General features: G+C 45.4%; 1 protein-coding gene across 3 annotated transcripts in view; it reads right to left on the minus strand.

The window, feature by feature from the left end:
- DNMT1 (DNA methyltransferase 1) overlaps window positions 1-8,275 on the minus strand; it is a 54,663-nt gene extending 46,388 nt beyond the window's left edge. For 2 of the 3 annotated variants that reach the window (XM_010593362.3, XM_003413098.4), the window contains exons 1-2: window positions 8,153-8,275; window positions 326-362 (exon numbers count right to left, since the gene is read on the minus strand). In XM_010593362.3, coding sequence (XP_010591664.1) covers window positions 326-362; window positions 8,153-8,232 — 117 coding nt within the window. In that variant the 5' untranslated portion in view covers window positions 8,233-8,275. Of the gene's footprint in view, window positions 1-325; window positions 7,956-8,152 lie in introns of those variants that run through there. The other variant, XM_064280625.1, reaches the window with a different exon arrangement.
- Window positions 8,276-26,154: the final 17,879 nt, after the last annotated feature.

Consider the following 26,154-nt stretch of genomic DNA (forward strand, 5'->3'; position numbering starts at 1 on the left):
ACCTTCAAAGTCGTGAAAGTGGGAAGATCAGAGATGGGAGGGAGATACATAGCAGTGTGTTAGGACAAAACTGTGCTCCTGAAAACAGTGTTACCAGGATAAGTTACAGTCCAGAGCTGATGGTTTACAATCTAGATTGGTAAACTCTGCAACGAGTTACCAAAACTCAACTGTTATTACTGTACAGTATCCAAGTAATCCTTGAAATTTCATGGGAAAAAGAGCAGATTCACTTAAAGGAAGCAAACCTCTCTTAATTAGCCACAAGGTATCTATCAAACAGTCACATTTGGTAGCAAAAAAAAATTTTTTTGAAGTGGATTACCTTTTCCGTTAAGCTATCTCTTTCCAAATCTTTGAGCCTGGGGGAAGAAAGAAACGCTTATTACACAACTTTATTTTTTTTTTTAAACCTAAAACAATTAATTTTGGGGGAAAAGGGGAAGGTTTTCCTTAGTTTATGTTAATGGTAGTGGAATTAGAAAAGGATAGCAAGAATGGTTGCACAACTTGAAGAATGTAATCAATGTTACTGAATTATATACATGTGGAAATTGTTAAATTGGTGTATTCCTTGCTGTGTATATTTTTACCACAATAAAAAAATAAAAGAATTAATACCACACTTAATCAACTCTGAAAATAAGTTTAACACATATGTTGTTAGTTGCCATCAAGTCAGCCCTGGCTCACAGCAACCCCATCTGTTACAGAGCAGAACTGCTCCATATGGTTTTCTTGGCTATAATCTTTACAGAAAGAGACTGCCAGGACTTTCTTCCACGGAATTGCGAGGTAGGTTTGAACTGCTACTTTTAGGGTAGCAACTGATTGCAAAATGCTTGTGCCACCCAGGTTTCTTTTGACACATACGAATGTTAGAAAAAAAAAGTGACTTTTTTCTCCCTCCAATGTTTAGAACATCCTACTGTAAAGCCTACACACTAAGTCATTTGTGACCTGAATGAGGACCCCCTACTTGAAGGCGGTTTTTTCTGATAATGGTGAGAGGTGATATAAGAGCTCTCTAACAGAATATATATTATTTTTACAGCACCAGAAAAGGGGAGCAGGTCACACAGCTGGAATCCTCCTGCCAGTTAAATGACATACAGCTGGTCTCCCTCTATTTGGGTCTAGCAAGAGCCTATAAAAGGGTGTGCCACAGCGTGGCCCTGTTAGAATAAGTGACCCAGGGCCACAGAATACTGTGGGGAACACTAAGCTAACATTCCCAAAGGCTGAGCTGGGGGTGGCAGCATTCCAATAAGGAATGTATGAAATGGGGGAGTCAAGGCATCTGGGGTAGCAGAGGGTGCCCATGTGCAGGAGAGACAGAGAGAGGAAGTTAGAAAAGGTGGCTGGCATCTAACCAAAGAGAGTTCACTCTTAGGAATATTTGTACCTAAGTGTTCAGAAGTACAGAACTGTCATGAGTTTGGCTGGAAAATCACTGATTATTGAAGACTAGTGTCTTGTCTTTTAAAGAGGTAAGGGGAAAACAAATAAGATGCCAAGAAAAGGGAGATGATTTGAGAGGCTGTTGCTCCTAGTCTAGGTGCTGACTGCAGGCAGTGCGGTGTGAACAGGTTTAACCAGCTGGGTGAGCGTCTGCTAGGGAAGGGGGAGCACCCTGGGCAGGGACCCAGCCTTTTCCATCTCTCTACCCTTCCAGCCAGCACACAGACCAGGTGCTGTTATCACTAGCCTGAAGTGCAGAAACAGAGCTCTTCTAGGTTGGTATTTCCAGAAGGCAAGTATAAGCAGCAAAACCAGGAGTGATGGGCTTTGCTGGACTGATGTCACACAGTGGCTGCTCCGAGTGCATGCGAACTTCGAGCGCCACTCACATCTGTGGGTGCCTACTGCATGCCAGACCCCGCTCGAGGCAGTAACCTGGTGAGTAGATGTCGGTGCCACCAGGCAGAGACCTCCCGACTTGCTGGGTACTCAGGAAAAGCCCTTCTGCAGAAAAAGACACTTAGCACCCTGCGGATACAGTGGTAACACTGTATGATTTAGACTCAAGGATATTGGGAGCTAAGATTTCCAGGAGCACATGGCAAAATTCTTTCCATCCCAGCTGGAACTCAGGTCCTGGGAGAGCCCTACACCAGGACAGCCACAAAACTCAGCACTTAAAGCCGGAGGCACACATGCTGCTCAAGTAGCACTGCATCTGACTTCTCAGTTATTCTGCTCCTAAATTTGGGGCAGGACACAGCTCCTAACTCAAGCAACCGGACGGTGCCTTGGTCCTGAGGTTACCTCAAGAGTTCACTGACTGTGAAGCCCAGCAAGGTGCCCTTCCAGAGTGCTGATCACTCCTCATGTGGGCACACAGATCTGTGGCTCTGAATTCTCTCCACCCTTCCTATGAGCTGGGACATTTAGCCTGACAAAAAGAGAAAGAAATCTTCAGAATGCCTAGGATGTCTTGCCCGGTGAAGACTGGAGCACGGGGCAGGCACAGAAGAGCCAGAAGTGCTGACAGGATGGAGGCTGCTCAGCAGTGAGCTTCTCCTCCCCTTAACTTGTGATTCCATCCTTCCCCAGTAAAATTGTGATGACACCACCTCATATCTGCTTTATCTTCCTAACCAGGAGAATTAGAGATGGGTGTTAAGGAGCTAGCAGAGTACTCAAGAACAGCAGCCATGATAAAAGAAAAAACCACCTTAGATGTATTCCAGCCCAAGAGCCCATGATTCACTCCTAGTTCCTTCCCTCAGAGATTTAGTCTTATAAGGGAGATAAGGCATGCATGACCATGAAGAAGGCAGACAAATACCATTAAAATCTGAGGGTTTTGGAAGAGAAAGTATCAGACAGCTGAGAGCCCTGTGTAACTGAGCAGAGGGAGGTGTACCAACAGGAGTGTCCCACAGCAGGGAAGAGGTTCAGGGTATACCCAGGAAACAAACACACATGTGCTGACACACAGGGTAGAAAAGGCAAGTCCAGAGAGAGGTCACTCAGAGGAAGGTCAGAAAGAGCAGGCTAAAAATCATCAATTTTGTTCCATAGTAACAAACCATCCAAGGAGTCACAGGGGAGGCAGAAGCCACAATATCAGAGCCACACTTTAAGAAAATTAATCTGGCAGACAGAAATGGACACTACAGACTGGATAGGAAGAGCTTTAAAAATGTTAAGTTGCTCTAACATTGCTAAATCAGAACCGCTGGTCTGAAATGTGGCTGTAGCAGCAAGAGCAGAGACCACACAGAGAAGCTGCCAAGTTCTGTCAGCCTTTCATCCTGAGGCTGGCTGAATGGTAGGTGAGGTGGGTAAATACTACTGCACATCTGTGGTCTGCAGGATAATGGCCCTTCGAAGGTGCCCACACCCTAATCACAGAAACCTGTGAATGTTACCTTCCTTGGCGAAAAGGACTTGGCAGATATGACTAAGGTTACGGACCTTGAGACGGGGAGATTATCCTAGATTATCCAGGGGACCCAATCTAATCACATGAGTCCTTAAAAGCAGAATCTTCCCAGGTGCAGTTAGAGAGAGATGTGGTGTGAGGACCGCACCCACCACTGTCAGCTTTGAAGATGGAGGAAGGGGGCCACAAGCCCAGGGATTTGGTAACCTCTATATGTCACTATGAGTCCGAATCAGCTTGATAGCAATGGGTTTTAGGAATCAGGAAAGACCCTTAGCTTGTAGTCGGCAAGAAAACGGGATGTCAGTCCTATAATGGTAAGGGACTGAATTCTGCCAACCACTCAAATGAGCAGGAAACTGATTCTCTCGTAGAGCCTCCAGAAAGAAAATGCAGCCTGCCAAACGACACCTTGATTTTAATCCAGTGAAATCAGTACTGGACCTTCTGACCTACAGAACTATAAGATAATGAATTTATGTTGTTTTATTTAAGCCACCATGTTTGTGGTTAATTTGTTACTAATACATGAACCTGTGAAATTCAGAACTTTTTGTTGGGGAGGAAAGAGACCAGGCAGGAGAAGAGTTTCAGGAGTGATGTGTCCTGGTTTACAGTAGTGGTCTAGATGGCCATTCATCAGCTAGAAACTAGGAATGGCTCTCAGGAAAGACATTAAAAATGTAGGTAGCCATCTCCAGCCAGCAGCCTGATCGCTGAGGCCAAAAGTCCTAGGACTGGAAGAGATGAGGGTCCAGGAATACAGGAAAAGGGGAAAAAAATCTGGAAAAAAAAGCCCTCCTGGTTGTAAACAGCATCACGAAAGCCAAAGATACAAAGATTTAAGAATCAAGATACTAAGAAAGACGATAGAAAGCCACCTCTATCCTTAAGAGAAAAACTTCTAATCGAGAGTAGGAACACAAGCTAAGGGAGCAGCAGAAATAGTGAGCGGAGACTGTGCTACCAGAAAGGAAGGATGGGATGAGCAGCAGACATTCATTTACCTCATTTCCACAGGGCACACATCAGCATCAGATACCTGACGCTGCCTCAGCGTCAGATCTGCCTGTCTGTACTTTAAATTATGCTCCCCAATGGGAACTGATATTCAGCTGAACATATGACATCCAGTGATAGGGGCTTCTGTGAGGGTGCTGCCCTAACTCCTTTTACACCTATCACCTCAGTAAGTCTTCATGACACCCCTGTGGAGCATTTTACAGGTGAAGGCAATCCCACTTTACAGATGAAGACAACAAGGCACCCAGAGGTTAGATCACTTGGTCACACAGCTGGTGAGTGGTCAGCGGAATTGAACCCAAGTAGTCTGCCTTTAAATCCCACTGCAGGGTAGCAGTTCTTGAAAAGATAAATCAGTTTTGTCCTTTTCAATGCCTACTGGTAGGGAGCACGGAACTTGAGTTAAGAATTTCAAGGCCTTGCTTGATCTAATCACAGAATAAATAGCAGATAAGAAACCTATGATAATTGTAAAGGCTAATCAGAGTTGTGCTAAGGAGGTTGCTAATATCAGTATGTAAATCGAGGCTTCATTAAAAGGAAAACTCTGGCACGCAAACATCTGAGAGGCTACTGTGCCCCAGGCTGCAGATACAATGAAAAAGGCAAACACAGTCTGACAACAGTCCCTGAAATAGTCATTAACTCCAGGGTTGCAAAAGCAGCACACTGGGTGTGCTGACAGAATTCAAAACCCTTCATATTTCAGAGGAGGGGAAGAGTCTTTCTGAGTAGTGGTCTCAAAGATGAAAGGACAGTAAAAAACCAAAACCATACCCATTGCCACTGAGTCGATTCCGACTCATAGTGACCCCATACAGAGTAGAACTGCCCCATGGAGTTTCCAAGGAGCGCCTGGTAGATTCGAACTGCCAACCTTTTGGATAGCAGCTGTAGCACTTAACCACTACGCCACCAGGGTTTCCAAAATGACAGCAGCCAGCTTCAAAGAGGAAGGTGGAGCCCAGTCTCAGGCTGCTCCCTCTGCACAGGTTGGGTGAGAACCTCAAAGGGGGAGGCCTGTGTGGCTCATGAGAAGAGCACGCGATTAGGCAGGCAAGTGGACAGGGAGTCTGGACTTTGTGCCAAGTGCACCAGGCAGTGTGTGGGGCAGGAAAACCACTGGATCCAATTTGTGTTTTAAGAGGATCAGTTTCCACACTCTAGGAAACAGACCTGCCTCAGGGTCAGAGTGGCGGCAGGAAGACCAACAGGAGAAGATCGCAATTTCTGTGCAAATAATGATGGCTTAGACAGAATAAGAAAAACTCAGTGGAAAGATGTGGCTCGCCCTGAAAGGCAAGGAGTATATTATACTCCAAAAAGAACTCAAAGACTTAAAAATCCAAACGTGAAAATTCTTTCTAGTATCATCGTACATCTAATGGAGTCATATCTGAGTTTAAAAAGGAAGCTGCCATATAAGCACAAGTTCGCAGAAGGGACAGAAACTGCAAGAGCAGCCTAATGAGGACCAGGCCTAATTTAGCTCCTGGAATATTCTACTCAACTTATGTACCTCTTATAGATTATGCTTCTCTACTAACTTCACTAAATCAAGAAGTTATACTGCTATTTACAAATCTAAGTTTCAATGTCATGTTTATGCGTGTATTTTTTTGTACCGTAAAGTATTTCCAAATGTAAATTAAAAAAAAAAAAGTTGTTGAGAGGGTCGCATAAACTGACATTTCAATTACCACCACACGGCCTAAAGCAGGCGTTCAAAACTTCATACCTCGGTGGGCAATTCTAGCTCAAAGTAATATGGAACCCGGGGTGAATGGTGGATTGTAAGATTCATCTAAACCAAAAAACCAAACCTGGTGCCATAGAGTCGATTCTAACTCTATGCAAGCCTAAAAAACAGAGTAGAACTGCCCCATAGGGTTACCAAGGCTGTAATCTTTGTGGAAGCAGACTCCCGCATCTTTCTCCTATGGAGCGGCTGGCGAGATCGAACCACAGGCCTTTTGATTAACAGCTGAGCACTTAACCACTGCACCACCAGGGCTCACCTAAAGGTATTTGAATTCAGCCATACAAAACACTTTGTGTGGGCCAAATAGAGCACCTAAGCCCATTCACAACCAGCCCCTAGTCAAAGAGAAGGGCTTTGGCAAAAAGCAGGCCTAGGCAGGAATCCCTGCTTCCTAGCAGTGAACTACCCAGCAGCTACTCTTAAAAACTCGAGGATTAACTGAGATAATGTAAAGCACGTTATATAATTAGTAGCTGATTAGCAGGAGTGAGAAAACCAAGCTAAATTAGCTGATAACAATGCTAACATTTGAGCCTTTACATGGTAGACATATTCTCATTTAACCCACTGCTAGTTTATAACCCGTGTTATTAATCCTAGTCCACAGATGCAGACAGGCAGTACACACTTGCCTAAGGCCATAAACAAGTCAGTGGAGGAGGAGTTCTCACCATCAAGGTAAATAAGGCTGGGCCCAAACTTCTCTTGTTGGGGCCTAATGTCATGAAGCCTGGTACTTTCGTAATTCCACTTCCATTTTAAATACTAAGGTATCTTGGGGGAGAGGGAGACCTATGGTTTCCTCCCACAAGACACATCCCCTGTTAAGAAGTGGTTTGAACCATAAACTCCTGGTACAGAAACCCAAGTACCCCACCCCACCCCAAGAGCCCAAATCAAAACTGACCTGGCACAACCATAGAGGTTGGTTAGACAGAGAAAACAAGGGCAGGGAAATGGCAAAACCAGGTTCACAAATCTGGCTGGAAGTGTTCAGACCTGGTCAGGGTTCCTGCTGTCTACACGCACACCTCACTTGAAACAAGTTTCCAAAGAGTGAATTTAACGCCCATCAGGACCAAAGGCCTGGGTCAAACAGTCTTCCCGCCAAGCCCTGCCTGCAGAGGTCCCTACTTAGGCGTTAAGTGCTCCAGCGGGGGCCCAGACATTAGCCGGCCCCCTCACTTCCCCACGCTGGAAACCGCAGCCAGTTCTCACTAGCAAGGCTTCCTCGGTGCCCCTGCCTCAAGGCACAGATTCACAGCGGCAGATTTCCTAGGAAAGACCAGAACGCATTCAGCCTTCACGCTGCCCCAGTCCTGGCCCTAAGCAGCAGGGTAAGAGTTCTTCCAGAATACGACCTCCCCAGAGGGGCGAGAACCGGCAATCTGAGATGGGGCGAGAGCCCCCCAAGGAAAACGAGGCTCGAAAACCCGAGCCGACTGCGCCCGGCCCCTGACCGGCGACGTCCGTGTCTGGAGGCCGCCATCGGGATCCGCAGCGTACGGCGGTTGTAGGGGCCGAGGGGAACGTGAAGTGCCCCAAGGGGGCCGGCGGGCCAGACCCCCGAGCTGGCCGGGCACCGGAAATAGAGGCCGGAGTGCGGGGCCCAGGGGTGTCCAGAGGCTGCGGGCTACCCACTTCCTGCCGGACCAGGCTGGCAGCAGGAGCCTGGCCCACGGCAGCTTAGGGAAGGGGACCCTCGAGGTGAACCCAAAGCTTGCTCTACTTGGGCGTCTGAAAAGAAGCCGAGTTTCTAGTCACCAGGGAATTGTAAGGGGCCTCAGCCCATTTTGGCGCCAAATGGCCAGGGGCGCGCGCGACCGGAAGTGCCACCCTGCCCGCGCCAACCGCTGCCGCGCCACCCCGCGCATGCGCGCCCGCCTGTCAGCGGCGGACCCGGGCCGCCCCGAGGGGAAGCAACCCCCCCTAGTGCTGTGCCTCCCCCTAGGTGCGCGGCCTCCCGCGTCACTTACCGCCTGCGGACATCGTCGGGCAGTGAGATGGCCGGGGATGCCAGCGTGGGCACCCGGGCCGGGGCGGTGCGGGCAGGCATCTCGGAGACTGCAGTTGAAGCGGCGGCAGCGGCGCGGGCGGCCCCGGCTTTTCGCGCGGAAACTGACGGGGAGGGGCGGTGAACGGAGGCGGCGCATACCACCCAGACCCGGACGCGGGGGAAGGCGGGACGTACCAAGCGGAGAGAAGCCGTAACAAGTGCGTGCAGACAGAGTGGAGCGGGCCGTGCTCAGGGCCGCGCATGCGCGAGTACGGGGCGCACCCCCGCGTGGAACAGTGAGCTCGCCCAACCTCCGCCGTTTCCAGAGGAGGGGGCGCCCAGCCGGAGGCATTCATTCATTCATTCTTTTCGGCAGGTTAAGGATAAAGGAGCCACCACCTGCAGAAGGTTACGAACGTGTAGGCTCTTAAGTTAAAGTCCTCAGTTCCGACCCCACTTCCGCCTATTTGCTTACCGTACGACCTTGGGTGAGCCACTTGGACTCAGCCTCAGTTTTCTCATCTGTAAAACGGGATTAATAGCACCTACTCCAGAAAATCTTGAGGATACACAGGATGTGTAGCTAGCACCAAAGACTGCGGCGGGGCAGGGAGGCCCAGGACACTTCCACAGCCTGTGTATTTAAATAGCACTAGAACGGAGTTAAAAATTGCGGTATGTTTTTACATTTTTGTAGTTAAAAAGCGAATGCATTTATATACACACACACCCGAACAGCTGGGGGTGCGAGCGGTCCCCCTGGATAGAAGTAGATCTCAGGCCCTCTGGTTGCTATGGGTCACTCACGCATAGCAGGCTCAAAAAAACCAAAATGCGTTGCTGTTGATTCCGACTCAGCGACCCTATAGTACAGAGTAGAATTGTCCCTTAGAGTTTCCAAGGAGCGCCTGGTGGATCAGAACCGCCAACGTTCTGGTTAGCAGCAGTAGCTCTTAACCACTATGCCACCAAGACTCAGGAGGACTGAAAATATTAGTAAGGCTGCAATTAATGGCTATTCATTTAGTATTTAGTCAGCACTTATGTGGCACAGTAGTTAAGAGGTCGACTGCTGACTAAAAGGTCGGCAGTTCAAATCCACCAGCCACTCCTTGGAAACCGCATGGGGGCAGTTCCACTCTTTCCTCTAGCATTGCTATGAGTCAGAATTCACTTGAGGGCAACAGGTTTACGTACTTCATTGTACTAGGCCCTTGTTAGGTGCCGTCGCGTCAGCTCCGACTCATAGTGAATCCACGTATGATAGAACGAAGCACTGCCCGGTCCTGCGCCATCCTCACAATTGTTATGCGTGAGCCCATTGTTGCAGCCACTGTGTCAAACCATCTCATCAAGGGGCTTCCTCTTTTCCACTGACCCTGAGTTTTATCAAGCATGATGTTCTTCTCCAGGGACTGATCCCTCCTAACAAGATGTCCAAAGTATGTAAGATGTAGACTGACCGTCCGTGTTTCTAAGGAGCATTCTGGTTGTACTGCTTCCAAGACCGATTTGTTCGTTCTTTTGGCCCACCCCAGACCCAGTGCCATCCAGTTGATTCCGACTCAGCAGTCCATGGTATATTCAATATTCTCCTCCAACACCACGATTCAAAGAATTCAATTCTTCTTGGGTCTTATTTATTGTCCAGCTTTCCAATGCATATGAGGCAATTGAAAACACCACAGGCTTGGGTCAAGGCACACCATAGTCCTTAAAGTGACACCTTTGCTTTTTAACACTTTAGAGAGATTTTGCAGCAGATCTGCCCAAAGCAACGCCTCTTTTGATTTCTTGACTGCTGCTTCCGTAGGTGTTGATTGTGGATCTGAGTAAAATGAAATCCTTGACAACTTCAGTCTTTCCTCCATTTATGTGCGATTATTGGTCCAGTTGTGAGGATTTTCATTTTCTTTACTATTGAGATGTAATCCATACTGAAGGCTGTGGTCTTTGATCTTCAGCAGTAAGTGCTTCAAGTCCTCTTCACTTTGAGCAAGCAAGATTGTGTCATCTGCTGTTGCAGGTTGTTAATGAGTCTTCCTCCAGTTCTGGTGCAGGGTTCTTCTTCATATAGTCCAATTTCTCAGTTTATTTGCTCAGTATACAGGTTGAATAACTAAGGCCCTTTGGAGGAGCTGTTTAATCCTTGACAACCATAAGGGGAGGTTTTAAGACCCCATTCCCATGGCCTCCGATATGTGTTGCAAAGGACCAGAGGTGGATTAACCAGTAAGCAGTGTGCACATGGGCTTACATTAAGCAAGATACGAAGCAAGATTGTGTTTACTTACTAATCTGTAGTGCACAATTTTACACTTCAAAATGCGGTGAAATTGTGCACTACAGATTAATAAGTAAGCACAAGTAAGCCCTTGAATACCTTGCTTATTGGGTAATCTGTCCCTGCAAAGGACCCTGACCCAAAAGCCCCTTCCCCAAGATTATAGACTCAGTAAGCAGCAGGGATCATGAACCCAGGTATCTTTATTGCCAGAGGGTGAGTGTGAAACAGTGACCTCAGGGGGTTGACCAGAGATCGGAGGGACAGCACTGCGAGAATTGGACTGAGGATGCAGGGCATAGAGGAGGGAGGGCAGCGGGTAGAAGACAATCTCACCAAACTCACCAAAGTGAAGCTCAGGCCCATAGGCCTGTTGGAACCCAGTATCCAGACCCCTGACCCACCTTGGGAAAAGGGGTGCTCACAAGGCCAGGGGAACAGATGAGAAGACCTGCTGTTCGGGGCCTCAAGGAAGAGCAGCTGCATTTATTGAGCACTTCTACTCAACTGGACCTTCTTTGATTACAAAGAAAATCAAAATTCTTTGATTAGCCTTGGTACAACCTTTCAAGGAAAGAATGACTGGACCCATTTTACAGATGGGACAAGGGCTCGGGCACATTATCTCCAAGGATAAGCCAGTGCCAAATCTGGGCTTCTGGCCCAACGGGTCTGCTCCCAAGTTGTTCAGACCAAAAAGCCAGATACCATCTTGAATTCCCGTCCTCCGCTCACATGCAAAACATGAACAACTCCTGTGAAGTTTCCTCTGAAATACAGCCCAAGTCTTTCTGCTTATCCTCTCTGCTGCCACCCCAACCCATTTGGCCATCATCATTCTCCAGGACTATTCCTCCCTGGCCTCCCAGCTGTCCTGGAGAGTCCCTTCAAACTGCAGCCAAAGAACTTTTCAAAAAATCAAATCGGAACAAAGTCATTCTCCCTCCTCCCCCCCGCCCCGCCCACCCAGCACCCTCCAAAACTTCCCATTGCCCTTGAAATAAAATCTAAGCATTTTACCCCAATTGCAGGGTCCTGCCTGATGGGTCTCCTCCACTCCCAAAGCTCCATCTTCTTTAACCTTCTTTTGTTCCTTCAGGCTCTTACTTGCCTCAGCGCCTTTGTTGTCCCTCAGCCCAGACCACTCTTCTGAGAGATTCACACAGTGCAAATGTTGCCTCCACGCAAAGTCTTCCCCTGACCACCTGGAAGCAGCCTCTCAGCCCCCAGTCACTCCATTCCATTACCCTGTTTCCTCTAGCATTTACTGCTATCAGAGATTTTCTTGTTTACTGCCTGTCCCATTAGAGCAGGGGTCAGCAAACTTTCTCTAAAAAGGACCAGATAGTAAATATTTTTGGCATTGTGGGCCTCATGGTCTGTGTCATAACTACTCAACTCTGCTATTTTTAGCATGAAAGTGGCCAGAGACAATAAGTCAACAAATAGGCAATCCAATAAAACTTTATTTACAAAAACAAGCAATGAGTTGAATTTGACCTGAGGCCTTAGTGTGCTGACTCCTGCATAGACTAGGAACTCCAAAGGGCAGGGACCTCATCAGCCTTGTTCGCAGCTGAATCTCTCAAGGGCTCACGCAGAAGAATGCAAATATAGGTTGAATTTATATAGATGGTGCCTGGTACAGAATGATGACACAAATGTTAGTAGGGAACAAAGCTCTTCTCTCCTCCACAAAATGTAATTTCTATTTTACGAGCAGGGAAACTGAGGCCCATATCAGGTCAGGTTACACACCCAGGTTTGTCTCCAGTCCCTGCACCATCTGCTTCACCCCACCCCCCTGACCACTAGAAATGGCAGACAAGGTGAGGGAAGGGACTACTTCCAGGATCCTCCAGAGTGACTGGTTGGACCACCAGAGGCCCCCACTCCCCCATGTAGAAATGGAGTCATCCCTTGAGAGAAGTGACTGAAGCCTCTAGAAGAAACCACGTTCATCTCATGTGGGCATTCACTCTGCCTCCTATTCTCCATCTGCAAAGTAGTGTTCCCAAACCCCTCACTAGAAACATTTGTCAGGCCCAAGCTCCCAGCTTCCCAGACCATATTTTGGCCTCCGGAGTGGCCAGGAGAGGGAACGGTGGGCCATGTGTCAGCCCATCCAAGGTCAGCAGCCCAAACCACGAGAGCTGGCCGAGGGATGGCCACGTGGCCAGAGCCACGGTCAGTCAGAGGCCAGAGCTGAGTCATTCCAGATGCTGGGGGATTAGTCACGGCACTGACCTCTCACTTGGTGACAGGCCCAGCAGAGGCCTGGGCAGCAGTGGCAGTAGCATTGAGGGGCTCAGTGGGGGCACTTTGCTCCTCTTGCCCTGGACGGAGGAGTGGCCAGGCAAGAAGACCCTCAGATCAGTCCTGGCAAGTTATCCTGCCAGGCTGGAGTGACTTGGCCAAGCCAGAAATTGGATCTGGGGAAACCCAAGTCCCCTGGAGTGTGCTGGGCAGTCACCTGCTCCTTGGAGGGTCCTTGAACAGGCTGACGGCTCTCTGTTTGGGATCACAGGAGGCCTGCTGCCAAGCCCTGTAGGTTTTTCCTTCAAACAGTCCTTGAGTCAGTTAATCTGCCCCTCCATGGCCACCGCCCTGGCCTAGGCCGCCCTTGCCTCTGTCCTGGGTGCCTGCCCAGCCTCCTTCTTGGGTGGCCTCTTGGGCCTACCTCAGTCTATTCTCCACATAGCAGCAGAAGAGAGCTTGTCAGAATACAAATCTGGTCATTTCACTTTCTCACTACCCCACTAAACACACCTGGATGGCTCCTTGGTGACCTTAGGTAAATGCAGCCCACAAGGTCTAAATACTGACCTCAGCTCTCACCACTCACCCCAGTCCAGCCACATTGTCCTCTTTCCACATCCGGCACTCTCCCACCCCCTTCCTGCCTAAGACCTGTAGTAACTAACCTCTAAGAAGGCATCCACCAATCTTTGCCCCGGGCACCCTGTCTTGTGGGGTCCCCTGAGAACACGGCAGAATTGAGGGTGTGTGACTTCCAAGGCTAGGTCACAGAAGGCATTGCAGCACTACCTTCTTTCCTTGGATTGCTTGCTCTGGCGGAAGTCATCTGCCACATTGTGAGTACACTCAAGCAACCCTGTGGGGAGGCCTGCAGGAAGAGGAGCCAATTTCTCAGCCATATGAATAAGCCACTTTGGAAGTGACCCCTCCAGCCCCCATCAAGCCTTCAGATCACTGCCAATCTGGCCAATATCTGACTGCACCCTCCTGAGAGACCCTGAGCTAGAACTGCTCAACTAAGCTGCTCTCAAATCCCCAACCCACAGAAACCATGAGAGATAATACGTGGGTCTTGTCTTAGGCTACTAAACTCTGGGGCTATTTGTTATGCAGTCAGCATTATGCAAGGTTTCTGTGCTTGCCGTTCCCTCAGCCTGGACAGCCTACTGCTCCATGTGTCACCTCCTGCATGCATAATCCCCATCATTCTTCCTGTTGTGGATCAAATGTCACCTCTTCCGAGGAGTCCTATCATGTGTCTTTGTTACATGATCTCTTAGAACCACAGCCCTTTCTTTTCAGAGCCTTGGCCTCAGCTGGTGACCACATATTTTGGTGTGATGGTTATATAGGGTCGCTATGAGTCAGAACCAACTCGACGGCACCAGGTTTGGTTTTGGTTTTTGGATGGTTATATGTCAGCCATAGCCCACACCTATGCCCAGTGCCTGGGATGTAGTTGGCTCATGATAAAAACTCATTGAGCCCAGCATGAAAAAGGGTATGATGCCTATCCTCCCACATTAAGTGCTCCGTTTGCAAATATCCATTAAAACGACAAATGCATACACCCTTTTCGGTAGGTATTCTATCTCTGGAGCCCTGGTGATGCGGTGCTTAAATACTCGGCTGCTAACTGAAAGGTGGGCAGTTGGAACCCACCAGCGTTTTCTCAGGAGAAAAGACCTGAAAATTTGCTTCTATAAAGATCACAGCCTAGGAAGCCCGTGGGGCAAGTCTCTGACCTATAGGTTTGCTATGAGTCAGAGTCAACTCAATGGTGCACAACAACAACAATTACATACCTGCACTTGGCTGCTAACTGAAAGGTCAGCAGTTCAAACCCACCAGCCACTCCACAGGAGAAAGACATGGCAGTCAGCTGCCATGGGAACTCTCTGGGGCGGTTCTACTGTGTCCTATAGAGTTGCTATGAGTCAGAACTGACCCAAAGGCAACTTTTTTTTTTTTTTTTAATTCTCTCTCTATGAATTTCTCCTAAGATATAGTCACACATCTGTGCAAAACGAGAAATGGACAGGGCTATTCACCGTAGCCTTGTCTGTAGCAAAAGTTAGCGAAGAACCTAGCTATCAGTGGAGGGTTATTGAAATAAATTTTGTTCCATTCATACAGTGACAGACCTTGTGGTCACACATGCACACACACACAAAATGAAAAAGGACAACTTTTCCATATAACATTTTAAAGTTCATTTCGTATCAGTAAGTGAAGAAAAATGTAAGGTGTAGAACAGGATGCATAGTGTTTTGTGAAATTGGTGTTGAAATGATGAATGTTTTGATATATGTATATTCTTTAGGACTACTGCATACATTGTTGTTGTTGTTAGGTGCTGTAGAGTTGGTTCTGACTCACAGTGACCCTATGCACAACAGCACGAAACACCGCCAGGGCCTGTGCCATCATCACAATAGCTGTTATGCTTGAGCCCATTGTTGCAGCCACTGTGTCAATCCACCTCAGGTGGTACAAACAGTTAAGCACTTAATTGTCAGCTGAAAGGTTGATGGTTCGAACCCAACCAAAGGTACCTTGGAAGTCGAGTCTGGTGATTTGCTTGCAAAAGGTCACAGCCTTGAAAACCCTATGGGGCAGTTCTACTCTACACACATGGGGTTGCCATGAGTTGGAATCAACTCAATGGCAATGAACAACAACAATACATACACACATATTTATAATCACTGCTATACATATGTATGGAAACCCTGGTGGCATGGTGGTTAAGAGCTACAGCTGCGAACCAAAAGGTCAGCAGTTCGAATCTACCAGGCACTCCTTGGAAACTCTATAGGGCAGTTCTACTTTGTCCTATAGGGTCGCTATGAGTCAGAATTGACTCGATGGCAATGGGTTTTTTGGTTTAAACATATGTATATTTACCACAATAAAAAAAGTAATGGGCTCTAAAATCTATAGAATACTTCAACACCTCAACAACAAAAATACAATCCAATTTAAAAATGGGCAAAAGATATGAACAGACACTTCACCAAAGAAGACATTCAGGTGGCTAACAGACACAGGAGGAAATGCTCGATATCACTAGCCCTTAGAGAAATGCAAATCAAAACCACAAAGAGATACCATCTGTCATGGGTTGAATTGTGTCCCCCAAAAATATCTGTCAGCTTGGCTAGGTTGTGATTCCCTTGTATGAGTGTATGATTTTATCTTCTGAAGTGATTTCTCTATGAGTTGTAAATCCTATCACTATGATGTAATAAGATGGATTACAGGTAGTTATATTGATGAGGTCTACAAGATTAGATAGTTTCTTAAACCAATCTCTTTAGAGATATAAAAGAGAGAAGTGAGTAGAGAAACACGGGGACCTCATACTACCAAGAAAGCAGCGCAAGGAGCGGAGTGCATCCTTTGGACCTGAGGTTCCTGCACTGAGATGTTCCCAGGCCAAGGGAAGACTGATGACAAGGACCTTCCTCCAGAGCCGACACAGAGAAAGTCTTCCCCTGGAGCCGGCACCCTGAATTCAGACTTCTAGCCTACTGGACTGTGAGAGAATAAACTTCTCTTTGTTAAAGCCATCCACTTGTGGTATTTCTCTTGTAGCAGCACTAGATGACTAAGACACCGTCTCACCCCTATACTACTGGCACCAAGCAAAAAAAAACAGAAAATAAATGTTGGAGAGACTGCAGGGAAACTGGAACTCTGATGCACTGCTGGTGGAAATGCAAAATGGTACAACCATTTTGGAAAATGATATGGTACTTCCTTAAAAAGCTAAAATATAAATACCATATGATTCGGCAATCCCACTCCTAGGGATATATCCTAGAGAAATGAGTCATCACACAAGTAGACACATGCACACCCGTGTTCATTGCAGCATTGCTCGCAATAGCAAAAAGATGGAAACAACCTAGATGCTCATCAACAGATCAATGGTTAAACAAACTATGATACATACACACAGTGGAATACTACACAATGGTAAAGAACAATGATGAGTCCTTGAAAAGTCTTATAACACAGATGAATCTGGAGGGCATTATGCTGAGTGAAGCAAGTCGGTCACAAAAGGGCAAGTACTGTATGACACCACTATTATAAAAACGCAAGAAAAAGTTTACACACAGAAAGGATAAAAACAATCTTTGATGGTCATGAGGGAGGGGAGGGGTGGGAGGGAGGGGAAATCACTAACTAGATAATAGACAAGTTAACTTTGGTGAAGGAAAAGACAACACACAATATAGGGGAAGGCAGCACAATTTTGACCGAGGCAAAAATCATAGAAGTTTTCTAGACACATCCAAACACCTTGAGGGACTGAGCTACTGGGGCTGAGGGCTGTGGGCACCATGGCCTTGGGGGACATCTAGGTCAATTGGCATAACATAGTTCATAAAGAAAGCATTCTACTTCCTACTTTGATGAGTAGCATCTGGGGCCTTAAAAGCTTGCAAGTGGTCATCTAAGATACATCTATTGGTCCCATCACATTCAGGGCAAAGGAGAATGAAGAAAATCAAAGGCACAAGGAAAATATTAGTCCAAAGGAGAAATGGACCACATGACCCACAGCCTCCACCAGCTTAAGCCTGAAAGAACTAGATGGTGTCCAGCTACTACCACCCATTACTCTGACAGAGATCACAATAGAAGATCCCGGACAGAACTGGAGAAAAATGTAGAACAAAATTCAAATTCACAAAAAAAGATAAGATTTATTGGTTTGAGAGAGACCGGAGGAATCTCCAAGACTTTGGCCCTCGCACACCCTAATAACTCAGTACTTGAGGCCACTCATGAAGTCCACCTTTCAGCCAAAGATTTAAACAGGCCTATAAAACATGTGAGGAACATGCTTCTTAGTTCAATCAAGTATATGAGATGAGACCAAATGGGCAACATCTGCCCAAAAGCAAAGACAAGAAGGCAGGAAGGGACAGGAAAGCTAGACAAATGGACATGGAGAACCCAGGGTGGAAAGGGAAAGGGGGAGAGTGGTAACACATTTTGGGATTGCAACCAATATTACACAACAATTTGTGTATAAATTTTTGAATGAAAAACTAATTTGCACTTTAAACTTTCACCTAAAACACAACAAACTTTTTAAAAAAATTGTTTGGGGAAATTATGTATATTTACTTGTTTATACATAAAACTGTAGGAAAGAAACAAGTGCTTGGTTCCTGGAGTAACAAACATTAACTAGCAGGATGGGAGACATGGGCAGGAGGAGGGATTTTTTCTGAATATCTTTTTTGCCTTTTGGAAGGTTGGACCACCACGTAGTTACATTATTTGTGTCAAAGAAAAACAACTGGCAGAGCAGTGGGGAAATGCTCGCGTCCTCAGTAAATGGTGCTGGGTCCATTAGATGACTATACAGAAACAAGTGAATCTTGATCCCTTCCTCACACCATCACAAAAATCAATTTCTAACACCTTGCAGATCTAAATGGGAAAGCAAAGTCAAGAAAGCTTTTAAAGGAAAATGTAGACCACTGAAATCTATACTTAAAAATGGTTAAATTGGCAACTTTTTGTTATATATGTTTTACCCCAGTAAAAATTTTTAAATGTTTTTATTTAAAAAAAAATGTGTAGAACATCTTTTTGAACTTGGGGTGGGCAAGTGTTTAATAGGAGCATATTAATCACAAAGAAAAATAACTTGAGCTATATTAAAATGAGGAGCCCTGGAGGCACAGTGGTTAAGAGCTCAGCTGCCAACCAAAATGTCAGCAGTTCAAATCACTAGCCACTCCCTGGAAACCCTATGGGGCGGTTTTACTCTGTCCCATAGGATCATCATGAGTTGGAATCGACTCAACAGCAATGGGTTTGGTTTTTTGTATATTAAAATGAGGAATTTTTGTTCATCAGAAGATACCACTAAAAGGCAAGCCACAGGCAGATGTCTGACAAAGGACTTGTATCTACAATATATGTAGAACTTCTTCAAATGAAGAAAAAGAGACAACCCCTTTTTTTTGTTTTATTACACAAACGAAAGAGAATAGGCACTTCACAAAAGAGAATACCCAAACAGCCATTACTTACATGAAAAGCTGCTCAACTTTATTAGTCAATGCAAAACAAAACCTCCACATGATATCACCCCTAGCCCTTTCTACACATACACCAGAGGGCTAGAATGAAAAAAAAGACAGAAAGTTCAAGTGTTGGCAAGATCAGAACTCTCCTATGTTGCTAGGCGGAGTATAAAATAATACAGCCACTTTGGAAAATGATTGGACAGTGTCTACCCTGGTGGTGTAGTGGTTAAGTACTGCAGCTGCTAACCAAGAGGTCGGCAGTTTGAATCCTCCAGGCACTCCTTGGAAACTCTATGGGGGCAGTTCTACTCTGTCCTATAGGGTCGCTATGAGTCAGAATCGACTCAATGGCAGTGGATTTGGTTTTTTTTAGTTTGCTAAAGCTAGTAGACTTCCTTTTACTTTGGATATGTTATCAGGATAGATCAGTCCCTGGAGGACATCATGCTTGATAAGGTAATGGGTCAGCAAAAAAGAGGAAGACCTTCCATAAGATGAATTGACATAGCAGCTGCAAAATGGGCTCAAGCATGGCAATGATTTTGAGGATGGTGCAGGACCAGGCAGTGTAACTTACGGTTGTCCGTAGCGTCGCTGAGTCGGAACCAGCTTGACAGCACCTAACAACTAAAACTAAATGCCTTATGATCTAGCAATTCCACTCCTGGAGTGAGTGCTTACGTCTACCAAATTCATGTACACGAACACTCATAGCAGCTTTATTCATAATAACCAAAAACTGAAGACCATGTAATTGTCCAACGACAGCAGAATGGATAGTTTACTTATTCACACAATGGAATGCTATACACAGGGGCCCCAAACTTTTCCTATAAAGGGCTAGATAGTAAATGTTTTAGGCTTTGCAGGCCATAGGGTCTGTCACAGCTACTTAACTCTGCCACTTAGCAAAAACAACCACAGGCAATAAGAAACAAGTGGGTGCGGCTGTGTCCTAATAAAGCTTTATTTAGAAACACTGCAATTTGAATTTGATATTATTTTCATCTGTCACGAAATAGCGTTCTTGTTTTGATTTTTTTCTCCAACCATTTAGAAACGTAAAAACCATCCTTAGCTTACAGCCTGCAAAAAGCAGACCGTGGGTTGGATTTGGCCCATGGGTGGTCAATTCCCAAATACAGCACCGAGAAAGAGCACTCTCAGTCCCATACAACAGCAGAGATGAACCTCAAAAACATTACGCTAAGTGAGGGAAACCAGACATAGAAGAGTACATACCACGTGATTCTGTTATTATAAATCACCAAGGTACTTCTCCCCACTTCTTTTACCCACTTCAAGCTTAGGTTTCCTTCCTTCCTTCCTTCCTCCCAGGCCACTTAAGTCCTGCCTGGCCTTCCTCAGCTCACCCCAGTCTCCTTCAGCCTGCCTGGGTCCCATGGCCACAGCCTCATTGTAGCCACCAGGCCCTGGGAGGAAAAAAACAGTGGGCAGAGCTTAGAGAATCACCCACCTTCCACACAGCGTTGGCTCCTGAACCACAAACAAAGTCTCTACCTCACCTCAGTGAGCAAGGATGAAGAAGGCTAGGCCTGCCCTCACGATTAAACCAGAGGACTCTCACGTGAGGAGGCTCCTTCCCCAAAATGACCACCAATCAACAACAGCTTCCTCTCCAAAAGCTATCACTACATTATTAAAACTACCTGACGGTCATTAGCCATCAGAGAGATGCGAATCAAAACCACAATGAGATACCATTTCACGCTCACTGTTTTTGTTAGGTGCTCGTCAAGTCGATTCCGACTCGTAGCATCTCTATATACAGCAGAATGAAACACTGCCTTGTCCTGTGACATTCTCACAATCCTTGCTGTGTTTGAGCCCATCGTTGCAGCCACTGTGTCAGTCCATCTCATTGAGGGTCTTCCTCTTTTTTGCTGACCTACTACCTTACCAAGCATGATGTCCTTCTCCAGGGAGTGGTCCCTCCTGACAATATGTACAAAGTACATGAGACAAAGTCTTATCATCCTCCTTTCCAAGGAGCACTCTGGCTGTACTTCTTCCAAGACAGATTTGTTTGTTCTTTTGACAGTCCATTGCATATTCAATATGCTTTGCCGACACCACAATTCAAATGCCTCAATTCTTCTTCGGTCTTCCTTATTCATTGTCCAGCTTTTGCATGCATATGAGGCAACTGAAAATACCATGGCTTGGGTCAGGTGCACCTTAATCCTCAAAGTGATATGTTTGCTTTTCAATACTTTAAAGAGGTCTTTTGCAGCAGATTTGCCCAATGCAATACGTCATTTGATTTCTTGCCCGCTGCTTCCATGAACATTGATTGTGGATCCAAGTAAAAACGAAATCCTTGACAACTTCAGTCTTCTCTTCATTTATCATGATGTTGCTTATTGGTCCAGTTGTGAGGATATTTGTTTTCTTTATGTTGAGACATAATCCATTTTGGAGGCTGCAGTCTTTGATCTTAATCAGTAAGTGCTTCAAGTCCTCTTCGCTTTCAGCAAGCAAGGCTGTGTAATCTGCGTATCACAGAGTATTAATGAGTCTTCCACGACTCCTGATGCCACATTCTTTTTTCATATAGTCAAGCTTCTTGGATTATTTGCTCAGCATATAGATTGAATAAGTATGGTGAAAGGATACAACCCTGATGCACACCCTTCCTGATTTTAAACCACTCAGCATCCCCTTGTTCTGTTCCAGCAACTACCTCTTGGTCTACGTATAGGTTCTGCATGAGTACAATTAAGAGTTCTGGAATTCCCATTTTTCACAATGTTATCCATAATTTGTTACCCCACACAGTCGGATGCCTGCCTTAGCCCACTAAACCCATAGCCGTCAAGTCAATTCCAACTCATAGTGACCCCATGAGAGAGAGCAGAACTGTCCCATAGAGTTTCCAAGGATCCCCTGGTGGATTCGAACTGCCAATCTTTTGGTTAGCAGGCGTAGCTCTTAACCACTATGTCACCAGGGTTTCCACTAGTATGGCTAAAATAAAAACAAAACAAACAAAGAAAACCCAGAAAATAACAAATGTTGGTGAGGATGTAGGGAAACTGGAATCCTAGTCCATTGATGGTGGAAATGCAAAATGGTACAGCCACTGTGGAAAACAGTGTGGCAGTTCCTCAAAAAACTAAAAATAAAATTACCTTAACCCTTTGCTGTCAAGTTGATTTCAACTCTTAGTGTCCCTACAGGATACAGTAGAACAGCCCCTTAGGGTTTCCAAGGCTGTTATCTTTATACAAGCTGACTGCCGCATCTTTCTTCAGCAGAGCAGTTGGTGGGTTTGAATGGTTGACTTTTCAGTTAGCAGTTGAGCACTTAACCACTGCACCACAGGGCTCATTTAGAACTACCATATGACCTGGCAATTCCATTCCTAGGCATGTATCCAAAAAACTTGAAAGCAGAGACTCAAACAGAGGCTTGTACACCAATGTTCATTGCAGCGTTATTCACAATAGCCAAAAGATGGCAACAACCTAAATGCCCATCAATGGGATGAATGGATAAACAATTTGCAGTATACATACAATGGAACACTACCCAGCCAGTAAGAGAAATGAAGCCTTAATATATGCTACAATATGGATGGAGCTTGAAGACACTATGCTAAGTGAAATATACCTATCACAAAAGGATAAATATTGTATGACCTTATTTATATAAAAAGACAATGAAAAGGGGGGTATTTCTTATGAAGTACTGAGTTTCAGTTTATGGTGATGAAAAAATTGCATTGATTAAGGCTAGGGTTACACAGCCAATTAATGTAATTGCTGTCAATAAGCTGTATATCTACAAAAAGCTGGATTCTGCTGCATAAGACCTCTTTAAAGCATTAAAAATCAAATATGTCACTTTGAGGACTAAGGTGCACCTGACCCAAGCCATAGTATTTTCAATTGCTTCATATGCATGTGAAAGCTGGACAATGACTAAGGAAGACCAAAGAAGAATTGATGCCTTTGAATTATGGTGTTCTCTAGTCCCTAGAGAAGGACATCGTGCTTGGTAAAGTAAAGGGTCAGCGAAAAAGAGGAAGAACCTCAATGAGATGGACTGACACAGTGACTGCAACAATGGGCTCAAACACAGCAATGATTGTGAGGATGGTGCAGGACAGGGCAGTGTTTTGTTCTATTGTACATAGGGTCGCTATGAGTTAGAATCGACTCCACAGCACCTAACAACATCATATGAAATATCTAGAATAGGCAAGTATATAGAGACCAAAGTTTATTAGTGGTTACCAGGGGTGAGCACAGGAGGGAGGGGGAAGGGGAAAGGAGGACTCAATGCTTAGGGGATACTGAGCTTCTGTTAAGGGTGATGGTATAATTTGGGAACTGATAAGTGTTGTGGTTGGACACGGTCATGGATTGAATTGTTTCCCCCCAAAAATATGTATCAACTTGGTTAGGCCATGGTTCCCAGTATTGTCTGGTTATCCTCCATTTTGTGATTGTAATTTTATGCTAAAGAGGGTTAGGGTGAGGTTGTAACACCACTGGTTACTCAGGTCACCTCTCTGATCCAAGGTAAAGGGAGTTTCCCTGGGGCGTGGCCTGCACCACCTTTTATTTCTCAAGAGGTAAAAGGAAAGGGAAGCAAGCAGAGAGTTGGGGACCTCATACCACCAAGAAAACAGCACCAGGAACAGAGCATGTCCTTTGGACCCCGGGTCCCTGCTCCTGAGAAGCTCCTAGACCAGGGGAAGATTGAAGACAAGTACCTTTTTCCAGAGCCTACAGAGAAAGAAAAACTTCCCCTGGAGCAGACGCCTTGAATTTGGACTTTAGCCTACTTTACTGTGAGGAAATAAATTTCTCTTTGTTAAAGCCATCCACTTCTGGTATTTATGTTATGGCAGCACTAGATGACTAAGACAAACACCACGATGAACATAATTAATGTCACTGAGTTGTACATGTGAAGATTGCTGAAATGTCAAACGTTTTGTTAATGTACATTTACCAAAACAAACAAACAAACAAACAAAAACAGCAACAACAAACTACCTGGCAAAGAGGAGGACAGAGTTTATGGCATTGGGGATGTCCCTACGAAGTTTTCCCCACCCTTTCTGCTACAGCCTACTGTCCCTGAGCCAGCCAAGTAGGTAAAGGAGGTGGAAAAGCAGACACTGTTCATTTAACCCAGGGTTCCTCAACCTTGGCACTATTGACATTAGGGGCCAGATAATCCTTTGTCCTGGGGGGCTGACCTGTGCACTCCAAAAGGTTTAGCATCCCTGGCCACTACCCACTAGATGTCAGTAACAGCACTCCAGTTGTTAAGATCAAAGTATTTCCAGGCATTGCCAAATGCCCCCTGGGGTGAGGGAGGAGAATCTCCCCAGGTGAAAATCACCGACTTGTTGTTGTTGTCAGGTGCCATTCATTGAATTGGTTCCAACTCATAGATGACCCTATGTACAACAGTAAAACACTGCCCAGTCCTTTGTCGTCTTCACAATCATTGCTGTGTTTGAGCCCGTTGTTGCAGCCACTGTGTCAATTCATCTCATCAAGGGTCTTCTTTTTCGCTGACCCTCTACTTTACCAAGCATGATGTCCTTCTCTAGGAATTGGTCCCTCCTGATAATATGTCCAAAGTACATGAGACAAAGTCTTGCCATCCTCCCTTCTAAGGAGCATTCTAGCCGTACTCCTTCCAAGACAAGCTTGCTCATTCTTCTGGCAGTCCAGGTATATTCAATATTCTTTACCAACACCATAATTCAAAAGCATCAATTCTTCTTCAATCTTCCTTACTCATTGTCCAGTTTTTGCATGCATATGAGGCAATCAAAAATACCATGGCTTGGTTCAGGCACACCTTAGTCTTTTAACCCTGTGGAAATGATGTTATACAAATGAATGACCTCGTCTCAGCTATATTTCCTCTGCACAACCTCTTGGGTGCCACATCTATAGTCTAAAATCAGCCCAGAGCAAGTATTTTGAAAACTAAGTCATGGATTGTTTATATCAGGAATGGCTGTAGGCTGAAAACGTAGAGTCCTAGGCCCTGGAATCAGCCACTTGTATCCGTTTACAGTTAACCCCCATTCCCATCCCTAGCCCCAGGCAGCCACTGATTCATTCTGTCTCTACAGATTTGTCTCCTCTGTTTATTTCATACAAATGAATCCCACAATATGTGGTCCTTTGTGTCTAGTTTCTTTTACTGAGCATAATTACTTTGTGTTTCACCCATGTTATTGTCTATCAGTATTTTGTTCCTTTTGTTGCTGAGTCATATTTATTCCATTGTATGGATATATCATGTTTTGTTTATCCAGTCATCAAGTTGATGAATATTTGGTTTGTTTCCACTTTGGGCTATGACGAATAATGATATTGTGAACATTCACACACAAGTCTTCATGTAGACATGTTTTCTTTTCTCTTGTGTGGATACCCAGGAGTCGAATTGCTGGGTCATATGGTAAGTTTATGTTTGACTTTGTAAGAAATGGCCAGGCTGTTTTCCTAAGTGGCTGAACCATTTTGTATTCAAGGTTGGGATTATTAACACACCCATTTTACAGATGATGAAACCAGCTGAAAGTTGTCAAGTGACTTGCTCTAAATGCACTTGAGTCTTCAAGTTTTGGATCTGAGATTCAAACCTGGTTTATCTGACTTCATAGTGCTTACTCTTGACTTTACATCACAATTGCCACTAAAAATGAATCACATTCGACTAAATCATTTCCCTTTTTGACAGGGCTAACTGTTCCTGAGCAAGACAATCAGGGAACGTTGGTGGGTGTTGGGAAAGTACATCAGCTTTGACAGGAGAAAGATATGGCAGTTTGCTCCTGCAAAAGATTTCCAGCCTTGGAAAACCCATGGGGCAGTGCTACCCTGTCCTACTGCGTAGCAGTAAGCTGGAATGGACTCGACAGCATGGATTTGGTTTGTTTTTCTTTCCTTTTTTTTTTTTTAAACATCAACTTTGAAAACAGATTAGAAAAACAGCCAGGGAGTGAGGAGGGGGAGATGGATTAGAAACACTTTGAAGACTGCTAATGAAATGATGGGTCCAGGCATTGGTTGCCCATGGATGCTCATCAGGGGAAGGACAGATGAGGAATGCACAAAGGACGGATCAAACTGGCGACATCTGAACCCTGAACAGTCTTGCCATTGCTCTCAGTTGCTCTGAAGTCTGCCAACTACTCATAGTCACCCTGGGCACAACGAGATTGGACCATCGTGATTAATAGAGTTTTTGTCATGGTGGTTGTTGCTCTGAAAAGGTTTAATCCAATTATTTCCCTGAAGGTATTTTTTTTTTCACAGGGTTTTCATTGGCTGGTTTTTGAAAGGAGATCACCGGGCTGTTCTTTCTTCCTAGTCTGTC

The sequence above is a fragment of the Loxodonta africana genome, chromosome 3 (assembly GCF_030014295.1).
Source record: "Loxodonta africana isolate mLoxAfr1 chromosome 3, mLoxAfr1.hap2, whole genome shotgun sequence".
Classification (NCBI taxonomy): Eukaryota; Metazoa; Chordata; class Mammalia; order Proboscidea; family Elephantidae; genus Loxodonta; species Loxodonta africana.